At 44.6% G+C, this 17494-nt stretch overlaps 1 protein-coding gene across 3 annotated transcripts in view; it reads left to right on the forward strand.

Moving 5' to 3' along the window:
- SYNC (syncoilin, intermediate filament protein) overlaps positions 1-17494 on the forward strand; it is a 40912-nt gene that overhangs the window by 19564 nt on the left and 3854 nt on the right. Inside the window, exon 4 of one of the 3 annotated variants that reach the window (XM_073615352.1) lies at positions 1654-1707. The exons of the other annotated variants lie outside the window; for them this stretch is intronic. Coding sequence (XP_073471453.1) covers positions 1654-1675 — 22 coding nt within the window. The 3' untranslated portion in view covers positions 1676-1707. The remainder of the gene's footprint in view (positions 1-1653; positions 1708-17494) is intronic. 3 annotated transcript variants of the gene reach the window in all.

The raw sequence follows: 17494 nt of genomic DNA on the forward strand, positions 1-17494 counted from the left end.
GCTGTAATTGAGGACACAAATTTCAGCAGTGATGAAGAGAAGAGCCTTGACTGAAGAAAAATAAATCTAAGAAGAAAAATAAATAGCAAACCAGCTACTGACAAGGCTTCTGCTTGCGATCACACTGGAAATAGTTAAACATCAAACGTCCAATTCACTTCTAGTCTATTCACATTGTTATCAATCAAGCCCTGATGAAGGGGGCTCTCTTGGACGCCCAAAATGTGTTAACTACTTTTTGGATTGTCCCCCTGACTTTTATTGGAATAAAATTGTATCTGGACCTCTTAGCAGTGATGTGGCGCTTTAATTTCAATGTTTGTTACATTATACTACAAGCCAAGGAGACCATTAAGATCTTCTGGGTTGTAGAAGCTGCTTGCCCAGGAACCAGATCATTTACATCAACATCAATACTTTAAGATAGCAATACCAATGAGATAAACCTTTAAATACAATTCAATTTTTTCACTTTTGCCAATGTAGATCCATCAGGGTCCTGCATTTACAAAGCAACCACCATTGTGGTTGAAGACACACCTGTTTCTAAGGAACCCTACAACTGGAGACCCTCTCTAGAACTCTGTTCACCCTGGCACAGTGGCGGAAGTATAGGGGTACCGAGCTCCCTGATCCTCAGCCAAACTGTAAATCAGCACTGCGGGGAGCTGGTCACACTGATTAGACCAAAGCGAAAGCGCGGTGTGTGCTGTGCTCTCGTTCAACCATCTCTAGGTGGCTCAGGCAGACCAATATTCAAGCTTCTTGTCTCAAGGATCAGGTTCTCCACTTTCCTGTTAATGTACACTCTACTAGATCTGTAAATGTCTTTGTGTCATCGGGCTATTGTTTTTCATATTTGCAAGGATCTACCAGGTAAATGTTCAGGCGTCATCTGATGCCAGCTGCAGGCAAAAGGTCCTTATGATGGCTTTTTGAACTTAAGGTAGTCCCCGGTTTTCTTTTGGTTTTTGGGCCGATTAGTGTTTGTAGCTGTGTTGTTCACCATTAAATTGGCTGCTCTGAGATGTCCCGAAGTCTTGGATGTCACTTCCTGAATCTCACAATAGATCATTTTCTTGGAGTCCATTGAAGCCCTATACCTCTTGTGTTTATGATCACTACAAAGCTGAAGCATACAGGTAGGGGGGGGGTATCCTGGGCTGACAATTTACAATGAGTACAAATGCCCTAATATGTTGATTATTTTATATAACCTCTGATACAACATACAGCATAATACCATACATAATGTAATGTACTAAATATAGAGTGGGAAATAATTTGTTTTATCAATAGTAGTTGATTTTATATTGTGTTTATGTTTTTTATTGTATCAGATTGTATATCTCATATCATCCTAGTCAGCAATTTTATTTACAGTGTGTATATATATATATATATATATATATATATATATATATATATATATATATATATATATATATATATATATATAAAAAAAATATATATATATATATATATATATAAAAAAAAATATATATATATATATAAAAAAAATATATATATATATATATATATATATATATATATTTAGTTTTTATTTTATTGTGAGCAGTAGTTGCTTTTTATCCACAAGATGGCGTAGGCCATGTATACTTGCCAGCTTTATAGTGTATTTATTTATTTCAGGCTATGGCAAGCTCCTTTGTGAGCTGTGACTGCCTTTTTTGCCAACTAGATGGGGTATGTTACAGTTACTTACTCATTTTTATATTGTATTTTATATTGTATTTAATTTGACTACCTTATTAGTTTAATCTGGGTGCTGTTGTTTTTTTATTTTCGTCGATAAGGTTCTTGGTGTCATTTGTGTAATTGGTTTCATTGGTAGCTGACATGTGCCAAACATGAAGCATGTGAGGTATTTAAATAGAAAAAAAAAAATAGAGGTTGCAGGTTATCTCCAGTCCCCTGACGACATCCGTAGGTGAAACGCGTTTGACAGGGCCTAAGTGGTGACGTCATCACGCTCGTCGATTGTGGGGGTTGAGGTGTTACATGTCTATTTCTTAACCCATTGTGTAAGTACCTGTCAAACTAATAAAGGATGTAGCTGTTGCAGGTTTACACTATGCAGTATGCTCTGTTCTTTTATGGCAGGGGTGTCAAACTAATTTTAATTGCAGGCCACATCAGCATTATGACTGCCCTTAAAGGGCCCATTGTATCTGTAAGACTAGCTGTCCAGAGCAAGCCCCCCCCGTCAGAAGTCAGGAGTACCTCACCCTACCTTACATTACAGCGCCACCCCTTTACCTTGTGCTGCTACTGGGCAGAAGCTGGGGTGGAGATAGGAAGCAGACAGTGCATGGACTGGAGGAGGAACAGAGGAGAACAGGAATCAGCTGCCGGAGTCTGCTGAATGCAGATCGGGAAGACGGAGACAAGGTGGTGCTGCAGCTGCACAGAGAGGCACAGGATCTGTAAGAGGAGTCCTGTCCTCTCTGCTGCCGACTGCTGAGATGGTGGGGGGGCAGAGATGAGCCTCTCAGCGGCTGCATGGAGAAGCTTAGGAAGCTTCCGGCAGAAGAGTTCTGTCCTCCTCTCTGCTGCTAAATGCTGAGACAAGGTGGGGGTGGAGATGAGGAGGGTGCTGCAGCTGCAGGAGATGTGCAAGGGCAAAATGAAATGGCCTGGAGGGCCAGATTCGGCCTGCGGACCTTGTGTTTGACGCTTTTTATATGGGATCTCTAAGGATTATATGAACTGGTTTGCGGAGTGTTGACAAATTGCTTGTTCCTGCTGGCTGGTTGCCATTTGAGTGGAGTGAGATCGGGGTACCAATAAAGGCCAAGGTGTGTTGCCTCAGTGACCTACTACACATACACTATTGATCTCTTTTATTTTAGAGATAACGGACAATCGGTAAGAGGCTGTGATTCTTGTCGTGTGGGACAATAGAGGACACTTGTTTGATTTTTCATGCCACATTGATGCGACAGACTTTGGGAGCATGTTTCGCATAACGTGTACAAATCAATGGTTCCCTACGAGACCCTCTTAACTGGTCTGACACAAGTCAGTCCGACTTTAGAAAAGGTTCCTGCACTACTTTGAAGTCAGATCCTCATCCTAACCATCAGACTTGTGACATCTGACATGGTCATTACAGCAGCAGGAAAAGGAATTTATGTCATACCGGGATTGTTTTGATTGGTCAAAGGACAAGTTGGACTATCTCAAAGTCGGAGCAAAATCTTATCCTGTTCATTCAAGTCAGATGGAAGTAGGACTGATGTCGCACGGCAAAGTAGGATAACAGTCGTGTTGTACCAGTGTGAACCCGGCCTTGTTTGAAGTTGGTTTATTTGTGATATTATTTGCATATGGTTGACATAGTCACGTGTTGGTGGAAGCACACCTATACCTTGTTCCAGTTAATAATTTATCTTGTATTCAGATAGTTAGAGTGTAGCATGCTTTCTTTTGTTTTTTCACTAAGTGCAGAAAGATTTTTTTATTTTTATTTCTTATCAACATGGATACAATACTACATTGTGAGTTTGTTTGCCTTATGTGTGACATTAGAGGCGGAGATAGACCCCTGAGTGGAAGCATCTGAGCAAGCCACGCTTACCCATAAATGCTTAAAACATTTTCCAGGTGTTTCTATAGCAGCATAGAGCTCCGTCTCCAAACACTCCTTCAGGACCAGTGAATAGCATAGAAGAAAAATACAAGTATTCCCCCTTTTTTTCCTCATACCTTAGTGAATTGAGGCAGATGTCCCTACCTCTGCCCAGTGCAACTTCCATCTGGGTTCAGCCTCTCCCAGGCGCTGTCTTTGGGCCACTAATGGGGCTGGAAAAGTCTTCTGAGGATCTTTTGAGCTAGGCAGTGTCTCTTCACTTGGAGCATTTACCTGCAATATGTATGGCGTCTGCTTGTGGCCAGGACTGGGAGGGCAGTACAGCTAGCTTTCTTTTCTTACAAGTTCTGCTTGCTATATTCGGTCAAAGCAACTGTTTAGCTGTCCATTTTAGGAATCAAAGACAACGGTGACTTGTTGACGTACTGCAGTCTTGCTGTGATTCCAGGGCACTTTCTGTACTATTCCTTCATTGGCTCTCAAACTCTCTTAACCTAGGGGCAGGATTATCGTGGCTGCTAGTCATGCTTGCACGATGAGGCCAGATGATCCAGCAGCCATCTTGAATATGGGCAAATTTGTCCTTTCATGGTGGCAGAACAAAGGGGGCCTGTTAAGGTTTCGGAACAGTATTTAAATTCTGGTGCCTTTTGTATGCTGTTATTTTTTCTGGCACTCCAGGCTACAGGTACATCTTCTGTAGCATGTATATTTTTCACCACTGCTAGTACATCTAAGGTCTGCAGTTGTTTCCGGTTGGAACCTCTCTCTCTGTAGCTACTTTTCTTTGCTCTTTTTACTAAGTCTATTATCTGTTCCTCAGCTGCTCTTTCTGCTGCATGTTCACCATGAGTCATTCGCCACATATGCAAGATCCTTTATTGCTCTCTAGGTAAGGGACTTACAAATAGGCAAATTCAAGTGATGTAAAAGAGTTACCTAATGATGGCTACTTTTCTTGTGTTTTCAGCCCTGTGCACTCCAGGAAGTCCAAGGGGTCAGATTTGAAAGACGCATCACTCTTCCTTCTCTTCAGAGGCAAAAAAATGTTTGTTCTGTGGAACCCTACTGTTAGCGAACAAGTTGGGAACTGGAGAGTCAGCTGGTAGCGGTCTTGCTCAAACACGTTGCCAAGGACTCCTTTTCTGAGTTGGTAGCCACTATAGCCTCACATTTATTAGCTCAAATCCCTCAGAAAGGGGACTCTAAACTGTCTCAACCAGGTCCTTCCACCAGTGCCTCACTTCTCCATCCGGTTCTACAGCCCCCCAGAGAACTTCCTGAAGAATGATGTTTGAATGATGCAGAGTAATCAGAACCATCCAGTTTCAGTCTTGCGCTTGTGGAACCTTATGTTCAAGCGGTAAAGGAAACAATTGGGTGGGAGGAAGCAGAAGAATCCCCTAAGAACGTTGAAAAATCCTTCCTGTTTCACAAAGTCAGTTCTTTTTTCTCCTTATGAGTGAGATCAAAGAGCTCATAGCGGAGGAATGTAAGAAAACAAAGAATAGGTTCTCTGAACCGCCTTAACAAATTGTACCCACTGGCTGAAGCAGATGTCACATCTCTGGACACTCCATCAGTGGTTGATGCTGCAGTAATGCAATTGGCTAAGAACATAGCATTATCTATGGAGGACTTAGCATCTTTTAAAGATCCTCTCGACAGATGCATTGACGACCTTAAAAAAAGCTTATCAAACAGCTGGAGCTGCATAGAAAAATGTTGAGTCAGCTTTTTGCCAAGATGTCCCTAAGGATATTATCAAGGCATTGGAGGAGCTGAAACTGTCAGCTTATATTATAGGAAAGGCAGTGATCGATCCTATTTGATGCTCAACCAGAATTTGCTACACGCCATCATGGCTAAACGAGCCTTATGGCTGCAAATATAGGCAGCTGTCATTGCATCCAAACAGAATTGGCCCAAAATACTGTTTTATGAGAAATTACAAAACCACTACTTCTAGAATAATGGGGGCAAATTAGGCCTTTTGCCACAAAACAAAAGCTTTATCAAGGCATGGATTTCAAATGGACCTGGAGGAATACACAGGCAGCCTTCTTTAAAGCATATAAAGAACCCTTACTGCTCCCCAGCATTCACCAAAATCTTTTTAACATAAGGCCTGCCCAAATGCTCCTGGTTAGCGCCAGATTGAAACACTTAACATCAGTCTGGATAGGTCAAGACCCCTAAGTGATTTTGGCAATCAGCTATGGCTAGTTGTGGACTTTCTTGCATGTGCCACCCCATGATTCCTTCACCCCATACAGAAATTCCAAGATCTCCTAAATAAGCAATGATTATGTGACAATACATAGTCTCTCTACAGCCTATCCCAATGCCCTCCTTGGAAAGATTTACAGGATTTTACTTGACTTTGTTCTTGGTCCAAAAGAAAAATGGAGGTTGGCACCCTGTAATAGATGTAATGTAAAAGATTGAACCGCTTTATCTTGAGAGCTTCAAAATGATATAATTGCAAACTATTAAAGACAGTGCAGCCGGGGGACTGGATGATCTCAATAGACCTCCAGAAAGTTTATATGCATGTGCACATTCTTCCAGCACTTCAGAATACCCGAGGCTCACAGTAGATCAAGTCAATCTCCAATTTCAGAGCCTGCATTTGGACCTGTGTACCTCCCTGAGAGTTTTCATGAAAATACTGGTGCCCTTGAGAGAGAAAGGTCTTCAAGTGTATCATTACCTCAATGACATTTTACTCTTAGCTCTCTTTCCAGTCCAGCAGACAGAACACAGACACATCCTAATAAGGACTATGTCAAGGTTTCAGCTGGTTGATCCACCACAAAAAGAGCCAGTTGTTCCCAACTCAACAGATGGTATACCTGGGGGCAATGTTTGGATTGTCTTGTCTTTTTCTTTCATGCTATTCATTGGGTCTGAGGGAGTGCTCCATCACAGGTATGCTGCCATGGATAGGCACTGGGAAAGGAAAATTATGGCAACTGAGTCAATTTTTCGTTTTATATTGTTAAGATCCTACAAAAAGGGTGCAATTGTAAAAAGGAAGATTTACCGTTTAATGAAGCAAGGACAATTGGATTTAGCATGGTTCTACATTTCAATACACCCGTTGTATACACATTTTTAAGGAGAAAGAGGAAAAAAATCCCCAAGTGTAATTTTTAGAGCAGACAATTTTTTTGATGAGCATGTTGGGGCATGTACCTTTTTCACACTATATGTGGTGACCAGAATTTTACAGCAGTGTAAAACACCGGTCGCACTAGGACAAACAGAAGACAATAGTTTTTGGTGTGTCCTATTCACAGTGCACGGAGCTGCATTTTATTGCAGCATGCTATACAGAATCACATGTCACTGTATAGCAGCACATTACTGCACAGTATGTCCGCAATGAAAAAAAAGCTCAGATATGTGGAAAACATTATTTCGGAAACCTTTAAATTTACCACTTGCTTACTGGGCAGCTAACCCCCCCCCCCAATTTTCAGCGCTGTCACTCTTTGAACGTCAATTGCGCGGTCATACAACACTGTACCCAAATGAAATTATTGTTTTTTCCGCTCAGATAGAGCTTTCTTTTGGTGGTATTTGATCATCTGTGGGTTTTTTATTCTTTGTTAAAAATAACTAAAAAAGACCGAAATTTAAAAAAAAAAAAAAAAAAAAAAAAAAAAGTCAAAACCCGTTTTATATTCTGTTAATAAATTTTGCAAACAGGTAATTTTTCTCCTTCATTGATGTATGCTGATAAAGCTGCACTGATGGGCACTGATCAGCAGCACTGCTAGGTAGCATCGATTGGCACCACTCATGGGCATTGATAGGTGGCACTGTTATGCACTGACTCGTAGTACTGATTACCGATTGTGACGGGAGTCACTTTTGGGTGCAGGGTGACCAAGAAAATAATGTACCTTGTATCTGCCATATTAGAAATAGTGGCCGATTCATAATGTTGGGACAAATACTGTTAGGAGATGCTGATGTCAATTCCAGCCACCTGTCTCTGTCTGCTATAATGTAAATTAGTCTAGTATGACTTGTCACAGCTTCTAAAGAGTCTTTTCATCCAATGTGCTAATTAACCCTGCAATTGTATTGAGATGTATGATAATGTGTATTGTATAGTCGGTGAGCTAGGAGAGATGTCTGTCCTAAAGGTCATGTCTCTGAGTCACCTAGGCTGCCTAAAGGATTAGATAATTAGCTCATGTTAATTAGGTTTCTGGTGAGAGGTTGTAGTTTCATCCTGCGGTATATATTTGTGTGAGATCTCAAAATAAAGAGTCATTCCTGTTTGAACCTCAAGACAGAGCCTCGTCTCGTACTTGGGGGAGAATTATTCGTATGGGTTTCTTGTTCGGCTGATTGAAGTGTTCGGTAGCTGCCTTTGTATTCGGAAATGGGATGTCTTAAACGGCTTCAACCCCTTTCATACTCAGGGTGTCGTTACAAATGGTGGCAAGCAGCGGGATCATTCCCACAGCCCAGAAGGACAGCTATAAGAGGACACAGGCCAATGGAAGCACAGTATGAACGGCTAAAGCGCTCTACCCTCAAGGAATTACTGGAGATTCGGGGCCGATCAGCCAACAACCGTAAGAAAGAGGGACATTATCGCAGAACTAGTCGAAATGGATAGAGCCGAAAGACCCAACATAACCGAAAGGCCCAGCGTAACAGACAGGACACCTGAAGAGGCAAGTTTTGTTCGGCTGTTGACATAAGACTGGCACATTATGGCCCTAACCCTACAGCAGAGTTCATAGACCGAGTTATAGCGGCTGTGGAGGCAAACTGGCTACAGCAAAGAGGTGCTGCAGCAGCAGGAGTCACAGCAGCACCAACTGAAAGGAGAAAGGTACATTTTGCTGCTTTTAAAAATTTCATCGAAGCAGAAGGGGAGATTGAAGAGTACCTTGCCGATTTTGAACGGCAATGTGCCCTACACTGGGTGCCCACAGAGGAATGGGTTACCATTTTGTCTGGGAAATTGTCCGGTCGGGCCAGTGAAGCGTTCAGGGCTATCCCAGATGAGGAGATTATGAACTATGGGCTGGTAAAAGAAGCACTTTTGGCCAGGTATGCCGAGGCGGTTCCTAGAGATGAGCAAGCAGACTGGAGACTCATATACCGAGTGGGCATGCCGCCTACACCGCACGGCATCCCACTGGGTCGCTGAATGGCAAGCAGTATCCGGGGAAGAGGTGCTGCAGCTGTTCCTGCTGTAGCACTTCTTTGACAAGCTGTCCCCAGAAGTCAGAGAGTGGATCCGGGACCGAAAACCTTGCACCTTGCCTGAAGCAGCTCGCCTAGAAGACGAATACACAGACGCCCGCAACCTGTGGTCAAGACAACAGCTCAGGTGGATTATCGATCAGCGCCACCCCCTTCAGCTGGCGCCTACCAACCATAGTCGTAGCGCCCTACAGCACCACCTGCAAGTGGCCGCTTATTCTCAGCATTACAGCTTCAACACCCAGGACTACTCACAACTAGGGATGAGCTTTGAGTTTGAGTTGAACCCACACCGTTGAATTGCGAACGTTATGGGCCATTCGCGCCAAATTCGAGTGGCGCGTCACGACCCATAATTTACTGCGGCATCGGTGCCTGATGATTGGCCAAGCATGCACTATGACCCGCATACTTGGCCAATCACAGCGCCGTCTGTACAGAGAGCCGTAATTGGACAAAGCCAGGGTGGCTTTGGCCAATTATGGCTCAGGGGGTTTAGTACATGCCCCACACTATATAAGGCCGCCTGCGTGGCGGCCTTGTGTAGTGTGTTGCGGTGGCGGAGAGATAGACAAAGAGACAGTGTCATTTGATTAGTTAGAGTAGGCAGGCGAGTCAGTTAGCTGCACTTATTGTTCTGATCCTTTTAGTACCACAGGCAGGCAGCTGCAGTATTTAGTTAGTGTAGTGCGTCCTCTGCACAGTGTGCACCTGAAGCTACCTGAAGACAATTGCTGTTTTTCTGATCCTATTAATGTGAAAATTATAATATAGCTGCGCTAACCCCGTAAAAAAATGAAAAAATCAGAGCTGCTACACAGGAATGTGACAAATATTCACTAAGGTAGTGTAAAAATGTAGCACTGTGACAAGGTGGTGTGTTGTTAACACATATAACACCAAAACGTAAAAGTGTTCAAAAATTGGTGATTAAAGTCCAACCAATACAATGAAAACATGTGAAAAAACAATACAAATGTAATTAGAGTCCCATAGTGAAATTCAATTCTATGAAACAAAAATAAGAAGTCCAACTATGACATGAAGATCTTCCAACATGAAATATAATTTCAAGACTGGTGAATCCTTAAAGTGAAAGAGATTAAACACTCTTACCGGAGCAGGTGGATCCGAATGTCAGCGACAATGAATCAGACAAGCTTGGAATTCCAGATAGATAGCTCTCCCAGATGGAATTGGGGACCTCGGATCTTGGATGACATCTCCTCTTGGCTGGAACAACCTCAGCAGTATCCACCAAACCGGAAGGGCGAAAAATCCAATAGTAACACCACAAAAACTTACATCCAACCAAAATAAGGGGAAGAAAAGAGTAGTGCTCCAATGGTGCAGATCAAAAAAGTAGGTTTATTGAAACCAACCAATGTAAAACAATTAAAATAGTGATCACATATGCATAAAAGCAATGTGGAGAGCGATAAGTCTGATCCGATGCGTTTCATCCTAATTGGGCATCTAACTACTCTCCCACATTGCACAAATATATATAGCTATCTAAAAAGTTACATAACCAATCAGAATCAAACCGTAAAACATGGGTCATTGGTTATAGATAAAATGTTATCTCCTCATTGGATGTTCCGATTGAGGCTTGGAGTGCAAAGCAACAGCTGACCACTCCTTGTCCAATCACAGGTCATGTTACTTTTATGTTTTACGGTTTGATTCTGATTGGTTATGTAACTTTAACAGGGGCGTGTAATTACAATTTTTGATGCAATACTTTGCAGCAGGGCTCATTCCTGCGGTCCAACTAGAGTATCTGTGAGGGGTTGCAGTGTTGTGGCACCAGCACCAGTGCCCAAGGCCCAATTTTTCAGCCCCTGTTTAACAGGGGCATGTAATTACAATTTTTGATGCAATGCTTTGCAGCAGGGCTCATTCCTGTGCTCCAACTAGAGTATCTGTGAGGGGTTGAAGTGTTGTGGCAACACCACCACCAAAAGCTCAATTTTTCTGCCCCTGTTCAACAGGTGCATGTAATTACTATACTTGATATAATATTTCACAGCAGGGCCCGTTCCAGAGCCCACCAAGAGTAACTGTGAGGACTTACAGTGTTGTGGCACCAGCACCACCCCACCACCAAAGGCCCAATTTTTCTACCGCTGTTCAACAATGGCATGTAATTACAATTCTTGATCTAATATTTCACAGCAGGGCCCGTTCCTGCGCCCACCAAGAGTAACTGTGAGGGCGTACAGTGTTGTGGCAACACCAACACCTAAGGCCCCAATTTCTGCAGAGTATATAGGGCAGGCCCCTACTTTCAAACATCCAACTTACAAATGACTCCTACTTGCAAACGGAAGGAGACAACAGGAAGTGAGATGAAATCTACCCCTAGGAAGGGAAATGCTCCTGTAAGAGTTAATATGGGAAAAACGTGTCTCCTCTTCACTGATGCTTTATCACCAATCCTTGGTTTCACTAAAAAACCCAAATTTTCCAAAAACATTTGTCACTGGGACAGAAAGTGAGGTGAAATCTTCTGAAGAGGTGTACAGATAGCAAAACAAATGTTACAGGGGTGATAACCCTTCCCTATGTTTTCCAAAAAGTTTAAAAATAGATTTTTTGTCTGGAGCTACACTTTAAAAATGTACCAGTTCAAAATTACAAACAGATTCTACTTAACAACAAACCTACAGTCCCTGTCTTGTTTGCACCGCCTGTATACTGCTGTTCAGAGTATCTAGGGCCTGGGGGCCCCACGCCTTTCCTTTTTTTAATTTGGGTGCGGGGTTCCCCTTTATATCCATACAAGACCCAAAGGGCCTGGTAATGGACTGGGGGGGGGTACCCATGCCGTTTGTCTCACTGATTTTCATCCATATTGCCGAGACCTGACATTCCATTAAAGCCGCAAGCAGTTTTAAATGACTTTTATTCCTTTAAAAATGTCATTTTGTGCAGGGACTGTTCTAAGCACGGGAAACGCATGCCACTTTACAGGCATACTATAGACACCCCCCAGGTACGATATTTGAACAAATATGTCACCTTTTTGTTCACTTTAAGCATCATTAAAATCACTGCTCCCAAAAAAACGGCCATTTTTAAAAATTTCTGCATTGATACATGTCCCCCCACAGGCAGACTGTCCAGGTTAATGGAAAGGTAGCCAATGGCCTACATGATACTGGCGCCACCATGACCCTACTATAGAAGAACCTCATCCCAGAGAGCCAACACATCGGAGACACTGTAGCCGTAAGGGTTGCAGGAGGCATCGTTTTCCGGCACCTGGATTGGGGGGTTGGTTCGGGAAACGTGAATGTGGGGGTGATGAAGGATTTGCCAGCAAATGTACTACTGGGGAATGATTTGGCCCCCCTCGTTTCTGCTTACTCGCTGATGGGCCCCGCTGAAGCCAACCCATTGACTATCCGTGCCCAGACCCGTGCTGTTGGAACCGGTCCGCTTGCTGCTGAGACCCAAGTAAGACTATCTTCCCCATGTACCTTAGATCAGGCTTCCCTTGGCGGGGATACCCCAGAGGCATCCGGGAGGGAAACCTAGGAGGACCCGACCTTACACAAGTATAGGGCTAAACAGATACTCAGGAAAGGGGAATAGATGGGGAGATTTATGAATGGGTGGGGGATAGACTGTATAGGATCCCTAAGCCATCCCTGGCAAATAAAGCCCCTTTGCAGAAACGACAGCTGGTGGTACCTAAGAAATACCAGCTGGAGATTCTGCAAATCGGGCATGATGTACCACTAGCAAAACATCTAGGGTCCCGTCGCAAAGCCCATAGAATTACACAGAATTTCTTTTGGCCCAATTTTAACCAGGATGTGCGACAGTACTGCAAAACGTGACACATGTCAACGGGTAGGTAAGTGAGGGGACCACCCTAAGAGCCCTTTCACACTGGGGCGGCGTCAGCGGTAAAATGCCGCTATTATTAGCAGCGTTTTACCGTCGGTATGCGGCCGCTAGTGGGACGGTTTTACCCCCCGCTAGTGGCCGAGAAAGGGTTAAATACCACTGCAGAGGCGCTTTGCCGGCGGTATAGCCGCGCCGTCCCATTGATTTCAATGGGCAGGAGCGGTATACACACCGCTCCTTCACCACTCCGAAGATGCTGCTGGCAGGACTTTTTTTACCGTCCTGCCAGCGCATCGCTCCAGTGTGAAAGCCCTCGAGGCTTTCACACTGAAATGCAAGTAGCGGCACTTTCGGGTCGGTTTGCAGGCGCTATTATTAGCGCAATAGCGCCTGCAAACCGCCCCAGTGTGAAAGGGCTCTTAGGCCATACGTATATCCATACCTATTATTGGGGAGCCCTTTTACCGCATAGCCGTTGTGGGTCCTTTGGTCAGGCCTAGTCCATCCGGGAAGAAGTATATCCTCACCGTGGTGGACTACGCCACCTGTTACCCAGAGGCAGTAGCTATGTCCAACATTAAAGCAGAGACAGTAGCTGATGCCCTGGTTAAGATATTTACAAGAGTGGGGTTCCCTAAGGAGATTCTCTCTGACCAGGGAACCCAGTTTACTGCTGTGCTCACCCAGCAGTTGTGGAAGGTGTGTAATATTAACCCCTTGCTGAGCTCACCTTACCACCCCCAGACTAGCGCGCTTTAACAGGACCCTCAAGCAAATGCTGAGGACCTTTTTGGACGCTTGCAGAGACTGGGAGAAATTCCTGCCTCACCTGTTATTTGCGTACAGAGAGGTACCCCAGGAATCTACTGGGTTCTCGCCCTTCGAGTTACTCTATAGGAGAAGGGTCCGCGGACCCCTCAATCTCATTAGAGGACACTGGGAGGGAGAGAGAGCGGGAGGGAACCCCCATAGTGCCCTATGTTCTGGAACTCAGGGACCGCATGGAGCAACTGTCTCTGATGGTAAGGGAGAATCTCCAGGCGAGACAGAAGAGATGGTACGATCGGGGAGTCCGACAGCGTATCTTCCAGGTTGGGCAGAAGGTCTTAGTGCTCAAGCCCGTGAAGACTGCCAAGATGCAGGCATCTTGGCAGGGCCCATATACAGTAGTAGCCCAGGTATGTGATACTACCTATGTAATTGCCAGCTGTGCAGATGAAAGAATCAAGTGAACCTTTCATGTGAACATGCTGGAGTATTAGGAACGGCAGGAGGATGTTGCTGCAGTATGTGCCCCTGCTGCAGACGACTCTGAAAGTTTACCCCTCCCTGACTTACCAGAGAGAGACCCCCAGACTGACCTCATTAGCCTCGTACAGCTAGGGGACCAGTTAAGCCCCACAAAGAAGCAACAGGCGACTTTCTCCCAAAAACCGGGCTACACAACCCTGGCTGTGCATAAGGTAGAGATCCCTGGACAAGCACCCCTTCGACAGCACCCCTACCGTATCCCTGAAGCGGTCCGAGAAGGAATGTGGAAGGAGATACAAGAGGTGATTCAGTTAGGAGTCATTGAGCCTTCTGACAGCCCCTGGGCCTCGCCTGTAGTGCTGGTGCCTAAGAAAGACAGAACTACCCGGTTCTGCGTGGACTACAGGCGACTCAGTGAGAAGACCACCACTGACGCCTACCCGATGCCCAGGGTAGACGAACTGCTAAATCATATAGCCAGGGGACTTTAACTACAATAGACCTGTGTAAGGGCTATTGGCAGATTCCCCTGGCCGAGGATGCTACCCCCAAGTCGCCATTTGTTACTCGTTTGGCCTGTACCAGTCTAAGGTCATGCCATTCTTGATGAAAAATTCCCCGGCTACCTTCCAACCTATGGTGGATAGGCTCCTCGATGGCTTACTGGATTTTGCATGTGCATACCTGGATGACATTGCGATCTACAGTAGGTCTTAGGAGGAGCAACGGGTTCACATAGGGGTGGTTCTGGACAAGATTTGGGCCGCAGGCCTGACCTCGAAAACAGACAAGTGCCACCTAGGTATGCCAGAGGTGCAGTACCTGGGACACCGAGTAGGGTGTGGGAACCAGAGACCAGAGCAAGCCAAGGTAGAGGCAGTAGCTAACTGGCCCACACCCCGTACTAAGACCCAGGTATTATCCTTCTTGGGGACTGCAGGGTACTACCGATGTTTTGTCCCTGATTATAGTGCTATCGCCAAGCCCCTGACTGACCTGACGAAAAAATAATTTACATAGGCAGGGCCTGTGGTCTCCAGCTTGTGAAGCCGCATTTCTAGCCCTCAAGCAAGCACTTGTAAATGCCCCTGTCTTGGCTGCCCCAGTACCCAACAAACGTTTCCTTGTCCACACAGACGCTTCCATGTTTGGACTGGGGGCTGTGCTGAGCCAAATCAGGGATGATGGAAGAGAACACCCCGTCGCATACCTGAGCAGAAAGCTATTACTCCAGGAAGTGAGCTATGCAGCAGTGGAGAAGGAATGCTTGGCCCCGGTTTGGGCCCTTAAAAAAATTGAACCCCTATTTGTACGGACAGGAATTTTCATTAGTCACCGACCACAACCCATTGGTCTGGCTTAACCGGGTCTCAGGAGACAACGGCAGGTTGCTGCAGTAGAGCTTAGCCTTGCAACTATACAACTTAACCATCAGCTACCAACCCAGTAAGCAAAATGGCAATGCTGATGGGTTGTCCCGGCAAACAGACGTCACTCCGGCCTTCTAGTTCCAGACATCCCCAAATTGACCCGAGCAGGATCAAGCCGGGTCCGCCAGAGAGTGTCCCAGAAGGAAGGAGCCATGTGACGGGAGTCACTTTTGGGTGCAGGGTGACAAAGAAAATAACGTAACCTGTACCTGCCATATTAGAAAGAGTGGCTGATTCATAATGCTGGGACAAATACCGTTAGATGCTGATGTCAATTCCAGGCACCTGTCTCTGTTATAATGTAAATTAGTCTAGTATGACTTGTCACAGCTTCTAAAGAGTCTTTTCATCCAGTGTGCTAATTAAAGAGGGAGTCCCACAATTTTTTTTTTTTTTTAAAAGTCAGCAGCTACAAATACTGCAGCTGCTGACTTAAAATAGGGACACTCACCTGTCCCCGAAACCAGCTGTGTCAGTACCCGAGGCCAGATCGTCCCTCATGTTCGGAAATGGAATGTCTTTAACCCCTTTCATACTCAGGGTGTCGTTACACTGATCTACTGGTTTACATCATGTGATCAGCTGTCATTGGCTGACAGCTGATCACATGGTAAGGGGCTGGGATCGACCCCTTACTCTGATCACCCGAATCTCATTGACCTGGTGATCACCGGGGGAGCACGCAAAAGGTAGGACGTCTATTGATGGCCTCCTGGCAAAGTAGGTCCATGCGGTAACTGTCTCTCGGCTATAGTGCGGATCTGAAGGGGTTAAATAAAGTGACAATGGGGGCAGAAGCAATAAAACGAGTGATTACTGTAATGTGTGCAAAAACATACCCCAAGACATATATGCAAGACCTTAAGTATTCATACCCCTTGAAAATTTTCCAAAACTTGTCACGTTACATTTAAAATACTTAAATGTATTTTATTGTTAGAGAACCTTACTGAACAAACAGTATCACGAGTGCCAAGAAACACACCAGACAGGTCAGGGATAGAATCTGAGAATTTTAAAGCAGGATTAGCAGTTTACGAGAAGCCATGTGGGGGACATAGCAAACATGTTGAAGAAGGTGCTCTGGACAGATGAGATCGAAATAGCGTTTTGCTTTTAGGCCAAAAAGTTCAATGTGTGGCGGAAAACTAACACTGCACATCACCCTCATTGTGAAACATGGTGATGGCAGCATCATGGTGTAGGGATTCTTTTCTTCAGCAGGGACAGGGACGCTGGATGGAGCCAAGTAAATGGCAATCTTAGAAAATCTGGTAGTCTGCAAAAAAAAAAAAAAAAAGTCTTGACTGGGGCAGAAGTTCACCTTCCAGCAGGACAACAACCCGAGCTACAATGGAATGGTTTGGAGCAGGAGTCTCAAAATGGTTGGCGCACCAGCTGATGCAAAACTACAAGTCCCAGCATGCCTGTGGGAGACATGCTTGTAACTGTCAGCCTTGCAAAGCCTCATGGGACTTGTAGTTTTGCAACAGCTGGAAGGCCACCAGTTTGAGACCCCTGGTTTAGATCAAAGCATATTGATGTGTTAGACTAGCCCAGTCCTACATCCAATTGAGAATCTCTAGCAAGACGACAGGACAGGGGGGGGGAGATTTGGGAGACAGAAATTGTACCTATCCTGGGTGGGGATCCATAAGGCTTGGCAGCAAAGGAACCTTCACAGTGAAACAGATTGTAGTGTGTAAAAATGGGTCAAAAGCAAAATGCAAATAGTATTTCTTGCACTGAAATTCCATGTTTGGGTGCCAGATTTGTCACTACTGTAAAATTAAAAAAAAAAAAAAAAAAAAAAAAAAAAAAAAACACCTAAGCAGCTTTTGGGACAACCAAGAAAAAAAAAAAAAAAAAAAAAAAAAAACACCACACACCACACTCCTAAAGATAGTGTTCTAGGCTGGATTCACACTGTTGTGTGCATATTACAGCACATGTGGTAATATACATATGTAGGTGTGAATGGGTCCATACCAATTTCCTTTCACACTAAACTGCATCATATTGTTGTGAACCAGCCGCACAGTAAAGAAAGGGATTTCTACTTGAAATGCAACAAATTGCTCAGTTGTGCTGCATACAACCTGCCAAA

Source organism: Aquarana catesbeiana, linkage group LG02 (genome assembly GCF_042186555.1).
Source record: "Aquarana catesbeiana isolate 2022-GZ linkage group LG02, ASM4218655v1, whole genome shotgun sequence".
Taxonomy (NCBI): Eukaryota; Metazoa; Chordata; class Amphibia; order Anura; family Ranidae; genus Aquarana; species Aquarana catesbeiana.